The following is a 24,563-nucleotide window of genomic DNA, read 5'->3' on the forward strand; positions in this document are numbered from 1 at the left end:
TACTTATTTGTAACCATGTGTTATTTTAGAAAATATTTGAGGTCATATATTTAGAGATATTTATGTATCAGATATTTAGATATTTTTTGGCTGGAAATCCCTGAGTCAGTGCATCTTTCTCATTTAAGTTTTTGTTGAAGGTTAGTTATCTTGGGATGATAGTTGTATCATGATGTATATATACACACGCATATTTACTTCATAATTTGATGTGAACAAAGTTATGATACTCTGATTACGTGTCTTCAAGTCATCTAGTATCTTTTTTTTTTTTTTTTTTGGTACGCGGGCCTCTCACTGTTGTGGCCTCTCCCGTTGCGGAGCACAGGCTCCGGACGCGCAGGCTCAGCGGCCATGGCTCACGGGCCCAGCCACTCTGCGGCGTGTGGAATCTTCCCGGACCGGGGCACGAACCTGTGTCCCTTGCATCGGCAGGCGGACTCTTAACCACTGCAACACCAGGGAAGCCCATCTAGTATCTTTTAAGTGTCTTTAAGTATCTCATATCTTTAAGGATCTCTGAAAACAAGTTCTATTATAGATGGTACATGAAAAAATGATTTTCTTGTAGGTTGTACATCTGATTAGAGATTAGCTATTTTTTAATATTTTTATATGTCTTATATTAATATTTGAGTTAGAGCTTTCAGGTGGAGTCCAGCTGGCTTGCACTCAGTCATGATGGTGTAATTCTGTTTCCTCTCCATAGTGATCTTTAACTAGCAAACGGTTAATAATGTTTCTTCTTGGTAGGGACCATGCCTACGCTGTATATCAAGTCAGTCTATCATACTGCATTCATTTTTTGCTTAGATTTATGTTTATTTGTTTAGGTATCTTTTTAAAATTTTTATTGGAATATAGTTGATTTATAATGTTGTGTTAGTTTCTGCTGTATAGCACAGTGAATCAGTTATACGTATACATATATCCACGGTGTTTTAGATTTTTTTCCTCTGTAGGTCATTACAGAGTTTTTTGTTTCGTTGTTTTCAACATTTATTTAATTATTTATTTATTTTGGCTGCGCTGGGTCTAGGTTGTGGCATGCAGACTCTTAGTTGCGGCATGCAGGCCTCTTAGTTGTGACGTGTGGACTTCTTAGTTGTGGCATGCAGACTCTTAGTTGCGGCATGCATGTGGGATCTAGTTCCCTGACCAGGGATGGAACCCAGGCCTCCTGCATTGGGAGCTCGAAGTCTTACCCACTGGACCACCAGGGAAGTCCCATAGGTATCTTTTCTTAGAGATAAATACAAATAGTATCTCTTTGGAACATCTGTTGATTATTGTGTATTTAACTCAGCCCAGGAATCAAACAGTAAATATTTAATTCAGCATCTCTAAGATATACAACCCACAGAACTAAACGTTGTACATTTTTAAGCCATAATGTTATGATACTGGCATCATCATTGGAACACTTTGCACAGCTGTTTCTCCAGTGTGTTTTCTTAAAATTAAAAACTTCTGTGTATTGGAAAGAGAACGTACTTTGACCCCATTTCTGGCACATTCTAGCTGTAGGTCTCAGTGGTAGGACGTAACTGTAGCTCAGTTTCCTCATCTATAAGATGGGAATAATAATATCATCCTGTGCTTCACTAAAGTGCTATGAAAATTAAGCGACATAATATACATATATGAAAGCACTTGGTAAACAGTGAGCAGGATATGACTATATTGGCTCAGAGTTACAGCTCTCCTAACACAGGGTGCACCTGACATGGGTAACAGGCGTCACGTGGACTCTGGTATCTCACTTTAAATATGGCATCCGCCCTTCTGCAAGAGAAAGGCCTGGATATTGCGTCCCAATGATAAGTTTTTGAAGGACGAGAATATCTGAGAGAACACTTTGGTGTGGTGTACCTCATCCTGCACACTCTTTGCTTAAATAAATAGCGCATGTCAACTTCAGTCACCCTTATTGTGACCCCGGTGGAAGCAGCATGCTATCTAAGGGGTTGTAGTGCAGCTGGGTCGTGGCAGTGCCTGGCCCCAGACCTCAGCACTTCACTGTCCTCCCAATACCTCTGGATGTCTCGCGGGAGAGAGAATGGAGCTCTTTTATTTTTCTGTTTGCGTTGAGAGGCTAGTCTCACTTGAGGAGTCCAAGGACTCATTGCACGGGATCCGCTATGATTTCTGGAAACAGAGATTGTGGCATTTATAATCGGGGAGTGTTCTTGTCGGAAGGAGCCCCGGGGTGCTTCCTGCACATCCTTCAGAGCTCTCGGTTCCCGGGGCCCCTGCTCCACAGCCCCGGTGGTCACAGTTAGTGCCGAGTGATTCTAAACAAACGGGAAGGGAAGCAGGATGCTCTTCTGTGTAATGTTTAGAGAGTGTAAGACGGACGGCGTTCTGGTTGTCAGGCACTGTACTAACTTTGGAACTGGTCTAAAGTTGTCCCAACGAAAATAAACAGGGTGTGATTTCAGTTTGTTTATTAGGTCCTGCCCTCCACCATAGGAAACATCTCATCTTGCTTATCCCCTAAGCAGCTTTCTCTTCTCGCTTCAGTATCCTTTCCAGGCCTTTGGCTGTGTAAACAGAAATTCAAGTTGTTCTAGTTAACTTGGGGGAAACCTCTAAGTGGCATTTCTTTATCTGGGCTCCAGCCCCATGTTCTTGTTTTAAAGACGTCTGCTGCACAGAAGGGAGGCTGGCGCTGGTGTTTCCAGAGATTATTAGCAGGTGCCTTTTGCCTCTTATTTCTGCCCAGGAGGCCAGCCCTGACTGTGTACCCTCTAATGAGGGAGGAACGACCCTCTATAGCAGGATTACATTTCAGTGACAAAATGCGATCAGACCTGAAGTCAGTCTGCAGACCCACCCGGAGGCTGCTGGTGGAGTGTTCCTGACAGCTCTTGGGCTGTGACAGGATGAACCACCTCCTGTAGGTGCAGAAACTCCTCTGGTGCAGAAATTGGCCATGCTGGGCTTCTACCTCAAAGTTTTCTTAGCCTATGTAAGAGTCAGTCTTTATACTCTTTATCAAGTTGGAAATGGAATGTTTACTTGAACTTCTATCCATGAAGTGCTTAATCAACCCATAACAGATGCTTAATACAAAGATTAATAAGTTCTATTACTGAGAAAGTCCATCCTCTTTGCATGAAGTAGGAATCAGCCAGAAGTTACTATGCTTATCAGTTTGGTGAGATTTCTCTTGGTGGAACTCAGGGAAGTTTATAATTTCTCTTATTAGCTTGGAACCCTGTGTCATCACCTGTTCTTTCCAGTATGTTGAAGAAACGTAAAAGGCTCTTTTCGCCTTTATAAAGAGACCTGGACTCCTGTCCCAGAAATAGAAGAAAATAAAGCAAAAATGGGACTTTCAAGAAAAGTCTTAAAACTGTGGTCAGATCTGCCTTTATAGCAGTTAAGACATTGTAGAGTTTGGGGTTTCTGAGCACAGGCCACCTGTTCTCCTTGCTTGGCCCTGCCATAAACCTTTCTCTGCTAAAAAAAAAAAAAAAAAGAAAGAAAAGACATTATATGGAAGTAAGAGTCAGCCTACATGGCAACATTTGTCTCAGTTTTTTCTTTTTATATAAGTGAATTAAGAGCAGATGTTTTATTTATTAGAAGCTAAAAGTTGTAAGATAAAGTATGCAATTTTTGAGGTTAATCAATAAAGTCTTTTTTGCATTTTTAGGCAAAAAACTCTAAACATTTGCTGATAAAATAACTGTGTATTAGATCTCTGCCTCACTGAAATTGCCTAGGCCACCTGCGTCTGTTTTTAGTAAGACTTCAGTTGAGTTCCGCCTTTATATTCTTTTCCAGTCTGTGGAGGTCCAGCGAGCCAGCACGTTCAAAATCAGTCGTCCTCTTCTATGTCTGCAAATCTCTGTCCACTTCTTAGTGACCTGCTTGCTTATTTGCTCAGATTCCTTCTTCATTCTGATTTCTGTTTGTCTCCACTTTATGTAAAAAAAGTAAAAGCTGGTTTCTCAAACAGGAGGCACCCACGTTCCATTGATCCTCGATCGTGGAGTTTGTGCCCTGAATGTACCCAACTTGGGATATAAAAATACAGAGGATATCACGAGGCCAGGGATCACAGTGTCTTGTCAGCTAAGAGAAAATAAAGTATAAGGTAATAGTAGCATCTCATTCCTTTGTGGGAGTTAGAGAGTATTTGTAATGCATTGTTACAGTCATAAGCCAAAATTTTAAAAAGCACTTCCTCTATACTTACCCAAGTCAGCCGTGTCAGTGGAAACACTTGGCTGCCTTTCTCACTCTCTCTTCTAAGTCTTGTGTTACCCATAGTGTACCTGGTACCTTTCTCCACCTGCCTAAATGACTGCACGAAAGTTTTCTTTAAAATCTCTCGAACCTCAAACTTAAACTGATTTGAAGTATAATATTACTAGCAGGGCCTGCAGTTTGCACAATTTTTTTCAAATCATTTGGCACATCTGTTTTGAACTGAAATCACACAGAGCTGAGGAGATCCTCTGGATCCAGGAGCATTGCCCCGAGGGCAGAGACCCCCACCTGCCTTGTGCACCACTGCACCCCCAGTGTTTAGAATGGTGGTCTCTACAGCAATGTGCAGAGAGAACGAGCACCCACTGCACAACTGCGCTGGACTGTTTTGCAGTGGGACTTACTCTGAGAGTAAGAGCTGCATTTACTTTCTTGGCCACGAGCATCCCAGAGTAAATGACTTTCCAGGTCTCTAAATAGTACGTTGGAGATTTGGAAGGACTGATGCAATTTCTAAAGTTGCCGAACTTCCTCCCCGGAAGCTACTCCCACACCAAGACACTGACTTCATGGCCATCACAACCAGAGTTAGAACCTGAACTATCTATGCAGGAACATTGTCTCCTGGTAGAAGCGGAAAAGTCCAACTGTAATGTAGATTCTAGTGGATTTTAGGTTTTAAAACCTTTCACAGAGCAAAGAGGGTGGGGAATCTGGAAATGCCTTCTTTTCATCATGGTCAGATTCAGAGCAAGGCCTGAGCTACTACATCAGTGACTCCTGAAATAATTGGATTTTTATAGAGGAAGAAAACGACATGATTCTAGTATCCGGGTTTTACTGTTAATTAGCTTTATGGTGTAATTAGTAAAATAGCTCAAGAGTAAAAGCAAAGTCCAACTTTTAACAGCCTGGTAAGCCTCTTCTTATCTTAAAAAGAAGTAAGATAGCGAGGTTCAGACAGGTGGAGAGGTCAGCTCGAAAGGAGTTAACATTTCAAGGCCTTGCCACTTCTTCCTCAGCCCTTTCAGATAACCAGAATTGAGGAAAAGGAAAAAAAGGAAAAACCACACTGAGTTTTCCAAACTCTATCACTGAAAGAGATCACATATTTTTATTGTAGTCAAACATGGTGCAAGATAATATTGCTTCTTTTTGAATCCAAAAATATAAGACATATGTCTGAGCGCTGCAGGAGTTAAATGGCTGGCCTGCCTGAGGAGCTATGGGCATGAGTGCTCCAGGCCCTTGACACACGACGCTGAGAATGACGCAGCAGTAAACCTCCATCCTTTAGCAGGGAGGGACTTTGCTTCTGATAGAGGCCAAAAGTCATTTCAAGCCGATCTGATGGATAAGATAGAGGCCAGAGCTGAGGGAACCAAATACCAAAGCTGATCTAAACCCAGGAGTGGCCATAAAATAGTGACCGTCTTCCTTGCCTGTTTCAAAATTTGGCTCTGGATGTCATTGCAAAAGGAAAATTCCAAAGCCGTGTGAAGCAGGGGCAATATCGCCAGAGTACGTTTATAGCCCTCAACAATGACTGTGTAGAAAGGGATCACATGTGTTTGGGTATGTAACTCCGGATGTGTTTGTTTTAAAAATGAACCTTATTATATTAGTGTCATACTTCATATTTTCCTTGGAACATTCTTCTCGAATCCTCTTCCTTGAGAAGATAGAGGAGTGTTAAACAGAAATCTGCCTGAGAAGAACCACAAGTCCTCAATAACCACTATATCTCCATTCCTTGGTAGGATTGTGCAGATGTCTGATGCAGTCGGTTGAAGGGTAATCTGCCTCTGAAGGCAAAGACCTTGAGCCCCAACAAATGTAAGGGGTAGGAAGTCTAAGCACCCATTCTCCAGAGTCAGTGAGGAGTAACCACTTTTGTTTGTGTGGCCCAGATCCTTACCCAGGAACATGGAGCTCTCTGAGGTTATCCCACTGGGGACGAGGCAGGCAGACAGTGTGCGGGGACTGTGGAGGTGTGTGTGGTTTCCGTCCTGGCCCTGCCACTTCCTAGCCATGCGTTTTGGGCAAGTTACTTACTCTCCCTGTGCCTTGGTTTTCTGTGGAATTCAAATAACACCCTGTTCCATTGGCCTGTGGAGAGCATGTGGAATTGACTTGTGAAAAATGCTTGGTTAGGGTGGTCCAGTGGTTAAGGCTCTGCTGTCACTGCCGAGGGTCCGGATTCAATCCCTGGTCGGGGAACTAGGATCCCACAAGCCATGTGGCACAGCCAAAAAAAGAAAAAGAAAAAAAAAAACGCTTGGTTAGCACCATGCCCAGTACATAGTAGGCAGTCAGTAAGTGGAAGTTATGATTATCATTAGGTATTGAAGAATAAACCTAATGTCACTGTCAGCATAAGCAACCAGTTGGAGTGATGAATACCACAGTCAGAATGAAATGGACAGCCCACTCGATAACCAAATATAAACTGTTGAGGTTACTTTTAGTTGGACAGTTCCCCCATCTCTATTTCTGCATCCCTCTTCAGCCTTAAACCTTAAAATGCTTTTATATGGATTTTCAATTAGACTATGCTGTTTTCCCCCCAAAACTACAATGACTTCATTAGTTTATTATTTAGAACTGCAAATTGGGTAGATTAGCCAGAATGTCTCCCTGTAAACCAAGTCATTTCTAAAATTTTCTGACAGAGCATTCTCAGATTGACCCAAATGTGCCATGGGAGGAAGTGGTCCATCCAGGAAAAGAAATGAGTGTGTAAGAAATAGGGGCACCGGCATTTGCAGCAACATGGATGCAACTAGAGATTATCATACTAAGTGAAGTCAGACAGAGAAACATAAATACCATATGATCTCACTTATATGTGGAATCTAAAATATGGCACAAATGAACCTATCTACAAAACAGAAACAGACTCACAGACATAGAGATCAGACTTGTGGTTGCCCAGGGGGGCAGGGGGGAGGGAGAGGGATGGACTGGGAGTTTGGGGTTGGTAGATGCAAACTATCATATCATATTTAGAATGGATAAACAACAAGGTCCTAATGTATAGCACAGGGAACTATATTCAATATCCTGTGATACACCATAACAGAAAAGAATATTAAAAAAGGATGTATAGGGCTTCCCTGGTGGTGCAGTGGTTAAGAATCCGCCTGCTAATGCAGGGGACACGGGTTCAAGCCCTAGTCCAGGAAGACCCCACATGCCGTGGAGCAACTAAGCCCATGTGCCACAACTACTGAGCCTGTGCTCTAGAGCCCACCAGCCACAACTACTGAGCCTGCGTGCCTAGAGCCCATGCTCCGCAACGAGAAGCCACTGCAATGAGAAGCCCGTGCACCACAACGAAGGCCCAACACAGCCAAAAATAAATAAGTGAAATAAATTTTTTTAAAAAGGATGTATATATGTGTATAACTGAGTCGCTTTGCTGTACAGCAGAGATTGACACAACATTGTAAATCAATTATACTTCAGTTAAAAAAAAAAGAAATAGGGGCACCGGGATCCATCAGTCAACTGAAATTCACAACGTACTTTCAGGCCTCTGTTTAGATCACTGGCTTTTCAGATGAAATTTGGTCAAAAGAAAAGATGTTTCTATAAAGCCTCATTAACTAGAATCTAAGTAATAAAATCTAATCTAGTCTAATCTGGGCCACATAGCAGCCACCCCAGAAAAAATTAGTCAAGGCTTTTACAAAAAGGAGTCCTCATTTATTTCACATGAAAATTCCAGAGTGTGGTGACCAACCCATGTCTTAAATGTGGCTTTGTTTTAAAGCATGTTTGAAGAAACAAACTTGACTTATGAAATATATTGATACTGCGACTCAGACTAATCAGATGTAGAGATATCACGAAAACTGTTGCCAACTCTGAAATGGGGCTTGTCATGGATTGAAGTCCACGTCCTCAAGCCAGCTGACCCTGACATAAAACGTCCAGTGCTAATTGTGGCTCAACCCTGGTCACACATTGGATCCAGCTTGGCCTCCACCTGAAAAAGCTGGATAGCCAAACAGTTGTCCACTGTTCCAGAGAGGCCCAGGCACAATTGAGGCCACATGAAGCGGGCTCTGTGTATTCCTGGGAGGGTAAGAAAGGGAGCTGTTAGGTAGAGCTCAAGGCAAAGAATGTGGGCTTTGCAGTCAGATGGAGCCAGGAGGAGATGCCGGCTCCACCGCCTACTGGCTTGGTTACATCAGGTTCCTTCCCCTCGCTGAACCTGAGTTTCCCCAAGAGTAGGATAGACAGCCCTACCTCAGAGAGTTGCCATGAGGCTGAACCATGTGAGGCTCTTGAGCACAGCGCCTGGGTACCATGGATGCTCAGCAGATGCTGGTTCTCTTCTTCGGTGCTTGGCCCTGGATCCTTCTTTCAGAACCATCCCTCTTGCCTCTACCACCTGCGTCCTCTGACCTCCAGTCTGTAAGGAGATCAGCTGTGAGAGTGCTGATCATGCAGATCTGAGATCTTGCTGTGGTCCAGCTGAGCTCTGCACACGAGCCTAAACACTGGTTTTAGACTTCTGGGCAGACCTTGAGATACCTCATTCCTATAATCAGGTCCCTTTACAAGGTCTTTTTGGGGCCACTGGTCCCTTTTGCCCTCTGTGCCACCTCCAGCGAGAGACTCATTCTTTCGGCCCCTGCTTTCAACCAGCGATTGATTGGCATCTGCCTCTGTGCTCTACCCACCCCTTCCCCACCCCCCAGTTGTTGAAACCTGAAAAGATAGCTTCCTGATCTCAAGTCAGAGTTAATTCTGTTGAAAATGAAGTGAAGTTGAAGGTGAGATGTTTCCACGGTAGTCTGATGAGGAGAGCTTGAATGGAATAGAGCTAACTTGGTAGAAGCACCTGGAAGTTGGGTCCATGGTGGTCAGCCCCTCCCTGGAGGGAAAGAGCTTCGTTATGGCCCCTGAATCTCCTGGGGCCCCACTGATCAGACTCCAGCTCCACAGCTGTGTGCAGAGTCTGCTGCAGTATCTCTGTGCGGCTCCCACTGAATGGGTTTCACTGTTTCTTTGTCATATTGCTGCACTCGATTGAACTCTTAATCTTCATTGAATTTAGAAAAAGATTTATTTTTGTAACAAAATCAAATGAGAAACTTCAATTTCATCTAATATGTCGTCGAAGTTCTTGGTTCAACCTACTGTCTCCAGGACATCCAGAGTAGTTACTCTCCCTCTTTTAGCATTTTATAAATACTCTTTGGGACAGTGATCTCATACAATTACTGGATGAGTAGTTGCATAGACACTACATTATGCTGTAGCTCAGCATTTGCTCTCTGGCATGTCTTCTGTGGTTTTATTTTCTTGCAGACCATTGAAATTCTTCAGAGTGGGTCAGTGGCATTCAGAAAGCACCACACCGCATGACCAGGTTCTTTAGAACCAGGCTCAGACTAAGCTTTTCTCTCTCTCTGTGTGTGTGTGTGTGTGTGTGTGTATGTGTGTAGGGGATGGGAGGGGAGGTTGATAATGCATGCACATAACTGTTTGAAATCATCATTTTAATATTGTTGCCTTATCAAGAGTAACTCATATTCATTGCAAAAGAAAAGTTAAAGAGCAAAATTCACCCTTGATTCTAAGTTACTGTTAACATTTTCGTTTCTTTCCAGACCGTTTTAAATTTTCCACTTTACATGGTTGAACTTATACTATACATGATGCATTTTAACAGCTGCATAATATTCTCTCCTATGATTGTATCGAGTCACTAAAATATCCCATATTGTTGGACACAGGTTTTTTTCCCCCAATATCTTGCTATTATAAATAATATTGTGATGAACATCTACATAAACAACTTACTTTAGACCTTTTCTAATTATTTCCTTGGGATAGCTGACTAGAAATAGATTATTGGATCAAAGAAGTATAATGTTTTTAAGGATACATGAGGGATACTGCCAGTTTTGCCTGTTACCCCACATTCTCACCACTGGTGACTAAAATGTGTTCCCTTTTACCTTGTTGAGCCCCAAATCAGTTCTATCCTAGAGGCAACTTCATGGTCATGTTCACACAGAAAGGCTAAGAGTTTGAAGGTCAACCGCTGCAGCTCTGATTGACCCATTGGAATATCTGGTTTGATAAGGCTTGACCAGGTCCTTGACAGGCTCACCAGCTGTTTATTTGTTAAAGCAGGAAAGTGACTCATATATTGGAATTACCTCTGCATCACCTCCCATTGCAAGAAACAGGGTTGTCCTTCACACCTCCACCCCCCTCACTGTCCATATCCTGACCGCTGTTTCTCAGTAATAGCTCTCAAACCTAGCCTTGCCTTTCCACCTCCACCTCTGCGTTAATCCAGGCCTGTAACACATCCCGGTGAACAGCGTCCCCGTCTTCCTAACCCTGTTTAGTCTTCCACATTGTCATATTCCAGAGTTCTCTTCTTGAACACAAAGCTGATAAGGCCCGTCCCCTCCACTGCAGGAAGGCTCTGAATCTGTCACTGTTCTTCAAGGCCCTTTACGATCTGATCCCAACTTCATCTCCAGCCATCCTGCATGTGGCCCTCACACCTCTCACTGCCGTTCCAACATGGCAAACCGGTGGATGCACCACCGTCTACTTGCAGTGTCCTTCCTTCCAGCTTCTTTATCTTCTATTCATCCCTCGAAGTAAAACTAAAGCACTAAATCCTGGGTGAAGCCTCTCCCAGTTCCCCCAGCAGACAGGTGCTTCACCCTCCATGTTGTGTTCTCCAACTCCACATTGAATTCACAGCACTGTGGCTGCTGCGTGGTACCTGGTGAGAGTCCTGGTCGCCAGCCTGTCTCCACCACTTCTGCTCAGTCCTCTGGGTCAGGGTCCTGGTCCTGCCTTTTTTCCCACTGATGATAAAAGTTTGTAGAGTAAGTGAATGAATGTCTTTATAATGTTTAACACATAATTACTATTTTTAATACCTTAATTTTATAGATAGTTTTAACTTCACAAATATTAGCATTGATTTAATATCTTAAGATGTAATAAGTGTTTTTGCCTAGATCTTAAGAAAATACAGACCAGTGCTTGGCCTTGACTTGAATTTCTTTTATTACGAAGTCCTCATCCTTTTTTTTTTTTTTTTTTTTTTTCACTTTTATTTTTGTGGTTTGGGGGAAATTTGACAAATATACCCTCTTTCCTGGCAAAGGAAATTTTTATCTCCTTTTATAAAATAAATTTATTTATTTTATTTATTTTTGGCTGTGTTGGGTCTTCGTTGCTGCACATGGGCTTTCTCTAGCTGTGGTGAGAGGGGGCTACTCTTCGTTGCGGTGTGTGGGCTGCTTATTGCAGTGGCTTCTCTTTGTTGTGGAGCACGGGCTCTAGGTGCGCGGGCTTCAGTAGTTGCAGCACACGGGCTCAGCAGTTGTGTCTCGCGGGCTCTAGAGCGCAGGCTCAGTAGTTGTGGCGCACGGGCTTAGTTGCATATGGGATCTTCCCGGACCAGGGCTTGAACCCGTGTCCCCTGCATTTGCAGGTGGATTCTTAGCCACTGCACCACCAGGGAAGTCCCCTCATCCTTTCTGTGCCTCTTTCTCATTCCCTTCCTTCTCTTCTCTAAGAAGAGAACTGGCAAAATGCCTGTGGGAGGAAAAGCACAGGAGAAGGTGATGGACAAGATAGGGTGGGGAGTGTAACCTTCTCTTCTCCCAGGTCCTTGCACAGTAATACGTTACTCAAATTTTATGCTGTGACATTGGTCCATCATATGAGCTGTTACAAGGTTTATGTGAAATATAATCAGTAGTACTGCCTTATGAAGAAATTGTTTTCTTTCATAAAGAATTCTCTGCATAATAGACTCTAGATTTGATGGCAAATCTAATGTCCTCAATGACGTGTTGGCTCAAGGTCAGTATATTACTTGAATTAAGTTCACTATATGATTCTACTCATCCATTTGACATGTACATTTTGGGTATCTTAATGAAGTCACCACCTCTAAGGATTTCAGATTAGCAAAAGCTTCTACCATGAGTTTGGTGTGAAAGCCTCCAAGTGAGTTTTAAGGTTAACATTCAGTGCACCAGAACCCTTTCTGTGGAACACTCACAAATACAGTGAAGTACATTTTTAAATAGACAATGAAAGAGAATTTCTGCTTACAACTAGAACTTTCTGTGATGGCTTAATATCCCTTGCTGAACATCAAGCAACAGTAATGAGAGAAATAATGAAAATGCATTGGGAAACATTATGCATTTTAACACTAGACATAGAGTCCTTTCCATGCTTACTTATAACACTCCACGATGGACCAAGACATACCTTTGGAAACACAAAATCCTATAGTCATAGGACATTATTAGTGCCATTTAGTCAGGGGCATATGCTTGAGTAATTGGTAAGAAGAGAATGTGGATTCCAAAGACAGATATTTCTGCCTCTGACCCTCCTCTGGAAAAGCTCAACAGGAAGCTTCATGTTAGGTCTTTACAGAGTGGTTCCAGCCGCCCGGGAGCGCTTGGCTGCAGAGGCTGGGGTCCTGACGCCCTGCATGTAGATGTTCCTCATTGCCCCTCAGGCATTGTGGGTTCTGTCCTGTGTGCCTGGGCAGTGAATACTGCCCCTCTCAGAGCTTCCAGGGTGCCTTCCAGGGAGAAGACACCACTTCTTTCCTAAGGAACTTTCCTTCCAGATGCCTTTATCGTTTTTCATTTACTAGTGACCAGTGGTGAATGGAGCTGCCCATAGAATCTGAGCATAAAATTTCCCCAGCTTTGTAGGAGTCATCCAGTTATCGGCCTGGCCAGTGACAGGGAGGGGCTGCCCCACCCCCATCCTGTGTTTCTCCGTTGATTGGCCCCATCGCTGCTTTGCTGGGCATTGGGCCTCACTCTGAGCTGTAGAGGGAATGTGACCACTAGTAAGTTCAGAGAAACCAGGAGAAGGTGTTGAATCAAAGAGAAAGGAACTTTCAAGGAAAAGGTTGGGAGAGGGAAGATGTGAGGATGGTAGGAGAGAACGGAGAAAAAAGATAAGCAGAATGTGTTAAGCTGTAAATTCTTATACATAAAAAATAGCTCTTAAAAATATATTGTTCTCGGGCTTCCCTGGTGGCACAGTGGTTGAGAGTCCGCCTGCCGATGCAGGGGACATGGGTTCATGCCCCGGTTCGGGAAGATCCCACATGCCGCGGAGCAGCTGGGCCCATGAGCCATGGCCACTGAGCCTGCGCATCTGGAGCCTGTGCTTCGTAACGGGAGAGGCCACAACAGTGAGAGGTCCACGTACTGAAAAAAAAAAAAAAAAATGTATATATATAGTTCTCAAGAAGCATAGTTTGCTGGGGAAAAAAAATGGATTGAAATGAAGTGAGGTTGTTTTTGAAATAGGAATGTCCTCGTTACTGAGAGGGAGATCCATCCAGCATCCCTGAAAAATGAAGGAAATGGTTATCTCAATGCTGATTCCCTTCTGGGAGAGCACAGGCGGCCTGCCAGTTCCCTGCGACAGACCATTGTCATTCCTTATCATCGCCCTGCATCATTTACACAGAGATTAACTGGAGATGGGAATTTCTTCAGTTGTTTCTATAAGTATACTCAGCTGGACTTTTTCTTTCTTTCCATGGAACAGAACCTCTGAGCCTGTCTCCCTACCTATTTGTATTTCAGTTTTAGTTTCTTCATGTGGTATGTTCAACAGCCATGCGATGATTAAGTTTGCATATTTTGCAATGACAGTCTAATGACTCTTGGCCAACGGGTATCATTCCCAGCTGGTTGTTATAGTTACCACCTGTGTCAGCCTCAGTGGCCCTTGATCAGGTTCAGGCCACAAGATGAGAGTTCAGAGGCTTCCGCTGAGCAGAGGAAAACAACAGTAGGGACTGGGGAGGCGGAAGTTTTACCCAATTCGGGGAATCCTAGAGCATGTTGCGATTGTGTAGAGCTTTTCCCCTTCATGTCTCAAGTATGATGAGAAATTGTGTTTGTCACATGGAGCGACTCCACCATGTGCCGTTCTTTTCACTAGAGGACACAATCCCAAAGAAGGTGGTGTGCCACTTCAGCGGGAAGGCCTACGCTGATGAGGAGCGCTGGGACATCGACAGCTGCACACACTGCTACTGCCTGCAGGGCCAGACCCTCTGCTCGACCGTCAGCTGCCCCCCGCTGCCCTGCGTCGAGCCCATCAACGTGGAAGGGAGCTGCTGCCCAATGTGCCCAGGTATCTAAGCCGCTGCCCTGCCACTTTTCAAGCTGTGATGTTGATTCAAAAGGAAGCTAGAACAGACTCAGAACCTCCCCCGCCCATCCCTTAGCTCCTGTGGCCCAAACAGAGACCTGAGGGGTAACTTGAGAGCCGTGACCATCTAGGTGAGTGCCTGATTTTGGTTCCATGCCAGTATTGCTCTCTTCTGACTTGCATTCTCTAAACATAAGTGGTAGGCCTTATGGGTGCAACAGACCTGTGAATGACACCTGCCGTATCCGAGTAGCACAGTTTTAGTGCAGTGTTGGACGAGCCTAGCAGAAAAGGTCCATCATCGGACACAGTAGGGAATGCTGTTCTAAGGTGGATATCTATCAGAACTAGAATGGAAGAGCTGCATTTAAATAAGAATACGATGCTGGTCCAATCTTTCTTCGGTTCATCAGTTCCAGTAGTACCCAGGCCACCCCATGCAGCCTTCTCCCAAGCCCTCCCGTGAACTTCCCATCTCCTCCCACCTAGACCGGAGCCACGGAGCACGCCCCCAGCTGGCTGGTGCAGAATCACATGCCTGCGTCTGTCCCCACATTTCACCCTTCATGTCAGCTCGGTAATCCGCCTCCCAGTTTCACACCTAAGGCCCCCACAGCTGCCCAGATCCTCCCCCAGGCCTCCTCCTGGTTTCCATGTCTGTGTCTCCTGCCGAAACAGCTCCTTTGTTTTCTGCCCCTCGTTCCCAGCAATGCAGGACCTGAGCCCTCGGCAGGACAGCCTCTGGGCAGTGTTCCAGATCTAAAGCCCTGAACACACAGACTTCACAGGCAGTCCAGACCACACAGACCAAAGGGAGGGCTCACTCTAGGAGCCCAGAGAGGTCCTGAGCAAGTCAAGAGCCCCTCCACGTTCACCTCGATTCTGTGTTTTCTTGCGGCATTGTATTAGAGACTTGCTCCTTGCGGCACAGTGGGCTAGGAGTCAGGGCAACTTAGAAGGGCACCTACACCGTGCACTTGTAAAATGGGATAGCCAGTTAAACCCGAAGAGTTTCACTGAGCTCTGCATACATTTGCCTTTTGTTTACCTGTTGTGCAAACTAGCCCTAATGGGCACTTCTAAAGATGTCCATTTATCCCCTAAAAAGGATGGGATATTCTGCCAGGTCAGGAGGCTGAGTCCTTTTCACATCTCTTATTGGGTGCTTTTCATAGTTTAGTCTCCTTGGCCTTGTTTAAGGTGTAAATTGAGAGTCACAAGTTCACTTCTGTGATGTCGTATCCCTCGTTGTCCACATAGGGAAAAAACAAATCCTTAAGTGTTTTGCATGAGAAGAATGAGGAAAAACATGTATTTCTCATTGGAGTTGCTTTATCTATTACATTTCACCTGTTTCACAAGTTTCATACCAGTTTTCCTAGTAATATGCTTTGAGCAGTTCAAATGGTGAAACTTGATCTTATTTATTCAACCAAGATTCATTTCATGCCTACCCTATGCAAGCACTGCTCGAGGCCCTGGGGAGACAAGGGTGAATCCACCAAGTCCCCGTCCACACAGCTGATGGTTTCGTAGGGAGAGACAGGCAGCACATAAGTAAACAGTAAATAGCGCACACGATGAGGATAAGGGTCATAGAAAAAACACATAGCGAGGCCGGGGTGGGGGAGGAGGGGCTAGGCAGAAGAGGAGACAGGATGTTCTGATAATCCGGGAATGCCTCACTGATTAGGTGACATTTATAAAGGGACCCAGAAGAGTGGCAGGAATCATGGGGTAGAGGCAGAATCTCTGCGGTATAGGCAGGACAAAAGCCCAGGGGGTGGGAACATGCCATGAACGTTCAAAGAGAAGCAGGGAGGTTGTGTGGATGTGACCCCGTGAGCAGGGAGGGTACCTAGAGGAAAGCAGAGAAGTAGCTGTGTGCCAAAACATGAGATCTCATGAGCGATTTTAGAATTTTATTAGGCAAGATAGAAACTCTGGAGGGTTTTGAGCAGAGGAGTGATGGGACGTGACTTGCAGGAGTGGAAGCAGAGAGGCCAGTGATGCAGGTGAGAGATGAGTGTGGCCTGGACCGGGGCAGTAGCTGTGGAGGTGGGAGAAATGGTTGGGTTCTGATTCTAGTGAAAGGGTAGAATCCATAGGATTTGAACGTGATGTGAGGAGTGAGAGGAAGAGAGATGCCAAGGACGACTATAATGTTTTTGACTAAAACACGGAGTTGCAGCTCTGGTGTAAAATCAGTTTGGTTTGGGGAGTTTTTAGTTTGAAATCTCCATTGGACATCTAAGTGGAGATAATGAATAGACAGTGAATCTGTCTGATCTGGAGTTCAGGAGAGAAATGGGAGATGGATCTATAAACTTTGACGTTGTCAGCCACAGGTGGTTTTTAAGCCTTGAGACCGGACGAGGCCACTCAAGGAGTGAGTGGATATAGAGGAAAAGGGAGCCTGGGACTGAGCCCAGGAGCCCTCCAACTCTGGGATCTGGGCAGGTGGGGAGGGACTGGCAGAGGAAACAGAGAACGAGCCCCTGCCACACGGGAAGAAACTGAGAGAGCTATGACGTGGGAGCCACATGGAGAGAGGGTAGGAGGAGCGCTGTGGGGTGACATCAGGAGAGAAGCAGGGACTGACTGCTGTGCATTTAGCGTCGTCCTAGTCGTCGTGATGAGAGCCATTTCCGTACAGTGGTGGCGGCAAAATCTACTTAGAGTGGTTTCTAGAGAGAAGGTGAGGGGATGAATTGGAGACAGCCACACAGCCCAGCTACAGACCGAGAGTGCTAGGTTCACAGATAGGATTTTCCTGTGGAGTAGAGGGAGGTCTTGGGGGCTTTCACTGAAGGACTGAGCTAGACCTTGAAAGACAGGTGGGTTCTCTTAATTGGAGTGAAAGGGTCATCTGACCAAAGACCCTGAGACAGAAAGGTCAAGGCCAAATGCCCCTGGAATAGGGAGTTCTAGTAGCGGGAAAGGACAGAGAGGATGACTTTGGTCAAGATTTTTAGGCCCTTAACTGTCAATTGGAGAGGTAGATTTTGTCCTTTGTCCTTCGTGGCTCAGTTTTGAGCAGATGAAACACAAGATCATGGAGGTGCTTTGGGGAGCCACACAGTGATCTGTAGGAGGACTGAAGCAGGGAGAGACCAGAAGCCAGGACAGCTGTGACTTGCACTGTAGACGTCCAGGTGGGTGATGATTAGGACCCAGATGCAGGTGATGGCGGCAGGAGTGGAGGGAACCACTCTCCTCTGTTGCGAGTTTAATGGAGGAAAGAGTGCAGGTTTCCCTAACGTCCTGCTCATAACTAGCGATTTCTCCAGTGACTTCTCAGTCAGCAGTTACTGTTGGGTTGGAATATAATTTGTTAAGTCCCCCTTCTGCTTCTGATGTATTATTCATGGATCATTTCTCCATCTTATCTCAGCACATTTTGCAGTCAGGCGAGCTCTGCCACCTTACATTTGATTAAGCGTGGCCCGGCCCGCCAGGAAGCCTGGATTCCTGCCCCATTTTTCTCCTGGGCCCTCTGAAGTTTCAGGTTGCCGATTCTCACCTGGAAAACTCAAGGTGCTTGGCTTTGTCCCCTACGCACATCAGCTAACGTTCTGAACAGCCTCACCCTTACAAAGCACTTTCCCCCTCTGCCATGTTTGGATACAAGTACCAGACCTGTCAACTGACTTGCTGGTTAGTACTTGTCCCATTTTATAGAAAACAGGGTCAGAAAAGTTAAGTGAATTATCCAAAGCCATGCAGCTAGTTGGCAGAAGACCCAGGAGTCCCCAGTCCTAAGTTGACTTATGGTTCCATCTCCCAGAAAATGGTGTCCTCACCTTGTAAGCCCCAAGCACCCTGCCCCATATCCAGAAAAGGACATTTTAAGAAGGGTGGCTCTTACAATGGGCCAGGTGCCTCTGACTGTAAAATACATCCCCAGTAAGTTGTCTTAGGTTCCTCTGAAGTTCAGGTCAAATCTGACCCCAGTTGTAATTCTTTAATTGTGACCAAGTGCCCGTGATCTATGCCACCTGGCCAGGTAAAGTTTTGTGTCACTCCCCTGGCCCTGTCATCCACAATGCCAGCAGCTTTATAAAGGACTCTTGTAGTATATGCTGGAAGGGTTTTATTTTAGAGTTAGGGTTGAATGCAGTCTTTGGCCACGGCAGGCCTGGGCCTAGGCATGGAAACACAGCAGCACCCACACTTCTTTTTGTTTCTTCAAGCAGTTTTTTTGCTGAAAGATTTATCCTTTTTGACAAAACTGCTCAGAGGTGGCTTCCCTCTTAAGTTCACATCAAAGGGAAATGACCCTCTCCCCTTAGACTTGAGGGCTCTGAACTAGAGCTTTGAGTATTTTATGATAAAGAAGGAGGCGTGGGTAGATTTTAATCAGAGCCGAACTGAGTTTAGTGGAGCAAACCGGTCCAGAGGACAGGCCATGAGCTGCCAGACGGTGAGAAGTAACAACTCATCATGAGAGGCCCATGAGGGCAGGACTGGTCTTGCTCACAACTGTATCCCCCAAGCTTAGGCCAGTGCCTGCCAGATAGGAAAATATTTGCTGAACAATGGTGACTAAGCAATCACTGAGTAAGACATCCTCCTCCATCCTAGGTAGACCCTTCCAACTTTCCCCTCTGTTGCCAAGGAGAGCCTTTCTAAGCACCTGTGGGAAGAGAACTCACACTGTCCAGTCTGTGTTGTTTGTAGGGTTTCACTGAAATCTACCTGTAGGCAGGTATGAGGCACAAGAATTTCAGAGCTGCTTGCATGCTGCTGTCACTCAGGAAAGACCCCGAGCTGAACTGAATGGACCCCAGCCCTGGGAGTCTCCGCAGAGGACGTCTTTGCCACTTAGCTGCTGACATTCACAGGTTTTCGGCATGGATCTCATGTTAGCCTTTTCTCCCGAGGCCTCAGAAGGCAGTGGCAGGTCAGCCCCTGTTGGGATAGGAAAGCTCAAGGCTGTGCGCCGGACCAGACAGGGCAGGGGCTCAGGGTGCCACGGCACTGAAAGGTATCATGTAAACGTCAAGGGGGTTTTCTTCCGGAATTCCTCCAGGAAATTCGTATCACATATCGAGATGTCTCAGTGGGCGAGCTGAACACCATCCCTACACACACCCACCCCAGACCCACCCAGCCTGGACTTATTGAATCAGGACCTGTGAGTGTCAGCACATTTTATAAGCTCCTCAGGTGATTCAGATATGATAAAAGTTTGGAATCACTAGTTTATACTCAGACCCCTGCTTCTGTGAATGAAAATGTTTTCAATAACTTCTCTTTGCTAGAGTTTTTAGAGACCTGTTGAACCTTTCAAAACTCTAAGAGTGTGTACTACTTGCCGTGTTTGAAGTCTTATAATTTAAGTAAGAAAAGCAAAAGACAAAGTGACTTTATTCTTGGGGGCAATAGGAAGACCTGGGCTTTGGAATCACAGAACTGGGTTGGAAGCCCAGCTCTGCTGGTCCCTGGGTGCATAATCTTGGGCAATTTCTTAACATCTTAGCACTTATTTCCCTGGCAGGTGCTCGGTTAACTCACAGTGGAAGTTTAGCACATACTCTATTCTATATCACTCTTCCCTTCTCTCAGATTTATCCTTTTTAAAGCTCACTTCTTGAAAGGCTGGTAACTTTGGGATAGACAGTGATCACTGTGAGCAGAGGGGATTTTCTTTTAACTTTTATATAACGTATTTCATGTATTTTATTTTGGACTAAATTAGGCTGAATATTAGTGAGTATTCATATTACCAATGTTGGGTAACCTTATTATAAAAATCAGTTAATAATATGGCAGGCCCTGGCCAAGACGTACGTGATTGAGGCTGACTTCTGTTGTTATATTTTGAAAACAGAGGTTCTTAAGAATTATTTCTTTTAAAAGTTGGCTAATTATTGTTAGCCAGATGAAGTAGGGATATACAAATATTTATGTAGGAACCAAGGAAAGCTTTGGATTTTCTCACTGGTCCCTTTAGAACTTGGCTTCAAAAAAAAAAATCCTGATATTGGAGATTAATGAATATCATTCTTCTCAGTTTTGTTTCATGTTGTAGTATCTTGTTGACCAAAGTGTCTATATGATTGAGTTAGATAATATTAATGTTTATTCAAGATCAGTTTCCAATCTACATGGTTCCAGGAATAACACAGTAGACATTTAAGACTTAAATCGGGCAGCCCCTCATGAGGTCTGCCAACATCCATTCCCATTGAGGGGAAGGGAGTGGAGGGGAAATGAATAAAGAATGGAAGATGCTTTAACTTCTTCACTTCCTGTGACGTATTTCATATAAATGACTCAACACTCACTTACTAAAGAGCAAGTTAGTAAAGTATAATTTAACAGATGGGAAGTAAAAGAAATCCTTTCATTTCAGCCAGTGACCATCAGCTTGACCATCATCTGTAGAGCCAACAGCGTTTGTCATGAAAAAGCAGAGCTTCTGACCCAGGTGGAGGAGTAATCTTCTCCCGTCTTTTAAAATCGTTATAGGACATGTTTCCCACCCCTACAAAGCTAGTAACTCTGTAGCATTAATGATGTCAGGGTGGAAACTGGATCTTTCGTGTCCCAGGACATGTTGTGTTGTATTGAATGCACCGTCCATTTGGATTGAGGAGACAAGTCAACAGTAAGGAGCCCCTCCATCATCTTATGAAAAATGTCCCCTTCTTTTAGAAATGTATGTTCCGGAACCAACTAATATACCCATTGAGAAGACAAATCATCATGGAGAGACTGACCTGGAGGTTCCCCTGTGGCCCACACCTAGTGAAAATGACATTATCCATATCCCCAGAGGTAAGTGCCAACTCAGTTGAGATCTGTCTAGTCTTGTGTATGGTTTACTTTTTTCTTTTTTTTCTAATTTTCAAAACTTCTTTTGGGTAACCTTTTAAAATACGTGCCCAAGTAAGTTCAAATAACCACTCCAAGAAAGACCTGCTTGGCTGTAACATATTTAACAACCCAGGATGATGAAATAAGTCTGCAGGTAACTGGGTAAAATGCCTCTTTTCTGGTCCCACATGCTCAGAGGCTTAATGATGATGGAAAGAAATATGTCCCTGGTCATAAGAGGTTGGTATCTGGAATTTCTAAGCCATTTCTCCAATGTATGTGTGTGAATAAACTTTGTAAGCAGAGTAATAATAAATTACTCACTGGTCCCTGTGGATTCTGTACTAAGCATTTTATGCATTAGGTTACCCTCTACTTCCAGGTAGTTTTCACTCCATGAGGAGTTCAGTTTGTTACTGTGTTGATTTTTCCACTCATCAGGCTTATTAGTCCATGTGGTGTTGTTTTTTTCCCCCTTTGCTCTGTCCTTTTAGTCGTGTGTAATAGAGATGTTATTCTGCCTCTCAGCTGCTAAGTGGTAAAGCAAGGCCAAGTTCCTGTCAGTCTTGCCTTCTCTCTAAAAGTAGTCCTCTTGATCAAAAGAGTATAAGCTTGCTCTTCGTCATGACTCAGTACTGCCTCCTGTCTACTCCAAGGACATTTTCAAAATCACTGTTAGACTGTTTTTATATTTCTTTTGGAAAAAGCAGTATTCATTGCTTGAGAGATTAATGGTCTGTTACTCTAGATATTGTGTTATGCTTGGATCAAGCCAGACGACCAGAGCACCAGATTCCTGGACCCAAGTTTTGGCTCCTTATATAATTGCTGACTGAATGGTGCTTCAGCATTATGTTTACAGTCATTCAGTCAACAAATATGAGTGCCTACTCTTTGCCACATACTGATCTGGATGCTGAGCTTTAGTCATAAGAATAGCCATATTTATTATGTTACGTTGAGGACTCTGTATTACATAATATTTCTGTTACAAAGACCCTGAGGAGAAATTTCTTCATATATCAGTAGCAAGAAAATTTATGATTCTCCTAAGCAACTGATTTGTTTTAATCTTAAAGACATTGTGAATCTTATTGATGATGCTTACTTCCATTTTTGCTTTGGCTGCTAGGAAGCTTAAAGCTAATTTTACAGCCTGCTTTTTGCATCAAAACAGAATTTAAGGACTAAATTTTGTAACAGATATCAACTGAAGCTTCATTTTCCTTTCCCCCAAATTTTCCTTAATTTACTTTTTAATCTTCTTATATGACATATATTCCTAAAAACACTTCCAATATCATTTGGAATGTGGGAAGGTGAAAATGCATTCCTTATTCATTGTGTTTTTAAAACCTGAATTCATCAAAAAAATGTTACTTTTACCTTTGGCATTAGAAACTACTCTTTTTTTTTGGCCGCACCTCACGGCTTCCAGGATCTTAGTTCCCTGGCCAGGGATGAAACCCGCACCCTCAGCAGTGAAAGTGCGGACGGAGTCCTAACTACTGGACCACCAGGGAACTCCCCGCTTTGGCATTTTTTCTTGATGCTGATAAATATGTTCCCTTCTTTTTCCCCTTCCTATAAAGTATTACCATCTACCTCTCTAAAATGACTAGGAAGGGTCTCTTCTTCTCGTCCCCCCACATACACATAGAAGGATATTAATAAAATCTGAGTTTTAAACTATAGACAGTATTAACATCACAAAGCTGTGCTACTTCATGAGCTGAGTTTCCAAAACAATTTAAAAGCAAGTCCTTTTGATTGCGTGTGTTCTGCATCTTTCGCTAACCTGGTCTTTGAGGCATTTAAAGACATCCTGACTACAGTGGTTTATTTGAAACAAAAGAAAAGAAAAATAAGGAAATCTTCAGAGAGTGCTCCTGATTGGTATCTATTTAAATTTGTTATCTCTGTCTGCAGTGTTCATTGCAAGAATGATGATTTAAAGGAACAAAAAGACAACCATTTGTAAGAGCAGAATTAAACGTCCCTTGTACAATAACTAAGGCAGGAAAATGATCCAGTAGGTCCAGTGAGTTTTCAACAAGTTTATGAAAAGTATGGCATTTTTGCTTAGAGCTCAGTAAACCAGAATATTACCAAAAGACCAAGCTCTTGATTCTGGCTTGGTTTTTACGAGTACACTACTAATTAGTCTTATCTATTACACTACTAAGTAGAAGCATATACTTTGTCCTAGTCTCCTATTTGGGGAGCTAAGCTGATGTTTCTGCTTCAGAATCTTAGAAGACCATAAAGGTTATTAACATTAATCAAAATATTTTCAGTAGTCTAATTTTAGGCACTTTTTTAAAAAAATGGTTTTTAATTTATTTACTTATTTATTTTTGGTTGCATTGGGCCTTTGTTGCTATGCGCAGGCTTTCTCTAGTTGTGGCGAGCGGGGGCTCCTCATTGCAGTGGCTTCTCTTGTTGCAGATCATGGGCTCTAGGTGCGCAGGTTTCAGTAGTTGTGGCACACGGGCTCAGTAGTTGTGGCTTGCGGGCTCTGGAGCACAGGCTCAGTAGTTGTGGCGCACAGCCTTAGTTGCTCCACGGCATGTGGGATCTTCCCGGACCAGGGCTTGAACCCGTGTCCCCTGCATTGGCAGGCGGGTTCTCAACCACTGCGCCACCTGGGAAGCCCTAGTCACTTTTTTTTAAAGTCTGCGTAAGAATTTTCTTATTTTCTTTACTAGGTCTTTTTCTTTACTAGAATCAGCATCATCTTGCCCAATTGCTAAAACTTCTCACCCTAATATTTTCTTTTTTACATCCATCCCTAAGAGCTCTGCTCTCTCATAAGAGCTCTTTGGATCCACATTAGACTTTAATCATGTTTTAGCCTTAAAGTACTAGGAAGCAATAAAACCACGTTGCTGATCTCTATTTGCAGTGTAATTAAAATAATCCTTAAAAATCCTGGTTTAGGTAATAAATGCTTGTAATTTTTTTTCTTCTAGACATGGGTCCCCTCCAGGTAGATTACAGAGATAATAACAGGCTGCACTCAGGAGAAGATTCTTCGCTGGACTCCATTGCCTCAGTTGTGGTTCCCATAATAATAGGCCTCTCTATTATAATAGCATTCCTGTTCATCAATCAGAAGAAACAGTGGATACCGCTGCTTTGCTGGTATCGAACACCAACTAAGGTATTGTACTGACAAAGTTTCAGCCTCTTAAACGATCAAACTAGGAAAGCTTGTATGCTTAGATTTCCTTAGTTGCTTGATATCTTCTCTATTAGCCAGTGAAGTGTTTACTTTGCTCTTCCTAGCTTCAAATGCACGTTACGCTGTGGTGATCAAGATA

The 24,563-nt window shown here is 43.9% G+C and overlaps 1 protein-coding gene across 3 annotated transcripts in view; it reads left to right on the top strand.

The window, feature by feature from the left end:
- The window catches only part of CRIM1 (cysteine rich transmembrane BMP regulator 1), a 206,668-nt gene that overhangs the window by 178,337 nt on the left and 3,768 nt on the right, over window positions 1–24,563 (top strand). For all 3 annotated transcript variants that reach the window (XM_060117584.1, XM_060117582.1, XM_060117583.1), the window contains 3 exons: window positions 14,206–14,400; window positions 21,079–21,201; window positions 24,213–24,403. In XM_060117584.1, the coding sequence (XP_059973567.1) occupies window positions 14,206–14,400; window positions 21,079–21,201; window positions 24,213–24,403 (509 nt within the window). The remainder of the gene's footprint in view (window positions 1–14,205; window positions 14,401–21,078; window positions 21,202–24,212; window positions 24,404–24,563) is intronic.

Source organism: Mesoplodon densirostris, chromosome 14 (assembly GCF_025265405.1).
Source record: "Mesoplodon densirostris isolate mMesDen1 chromosome 14, mMesDen1 primary haplotype, whole genome shotgun sequence".
Taxonomy (NCBI): domain Eukaryota; kingdom Metazoa; phylum Chordata; class Mammalia; order Artiodactyla; family Ziphiidae; genus Mesoplodon; species Mesoplodon densirostris.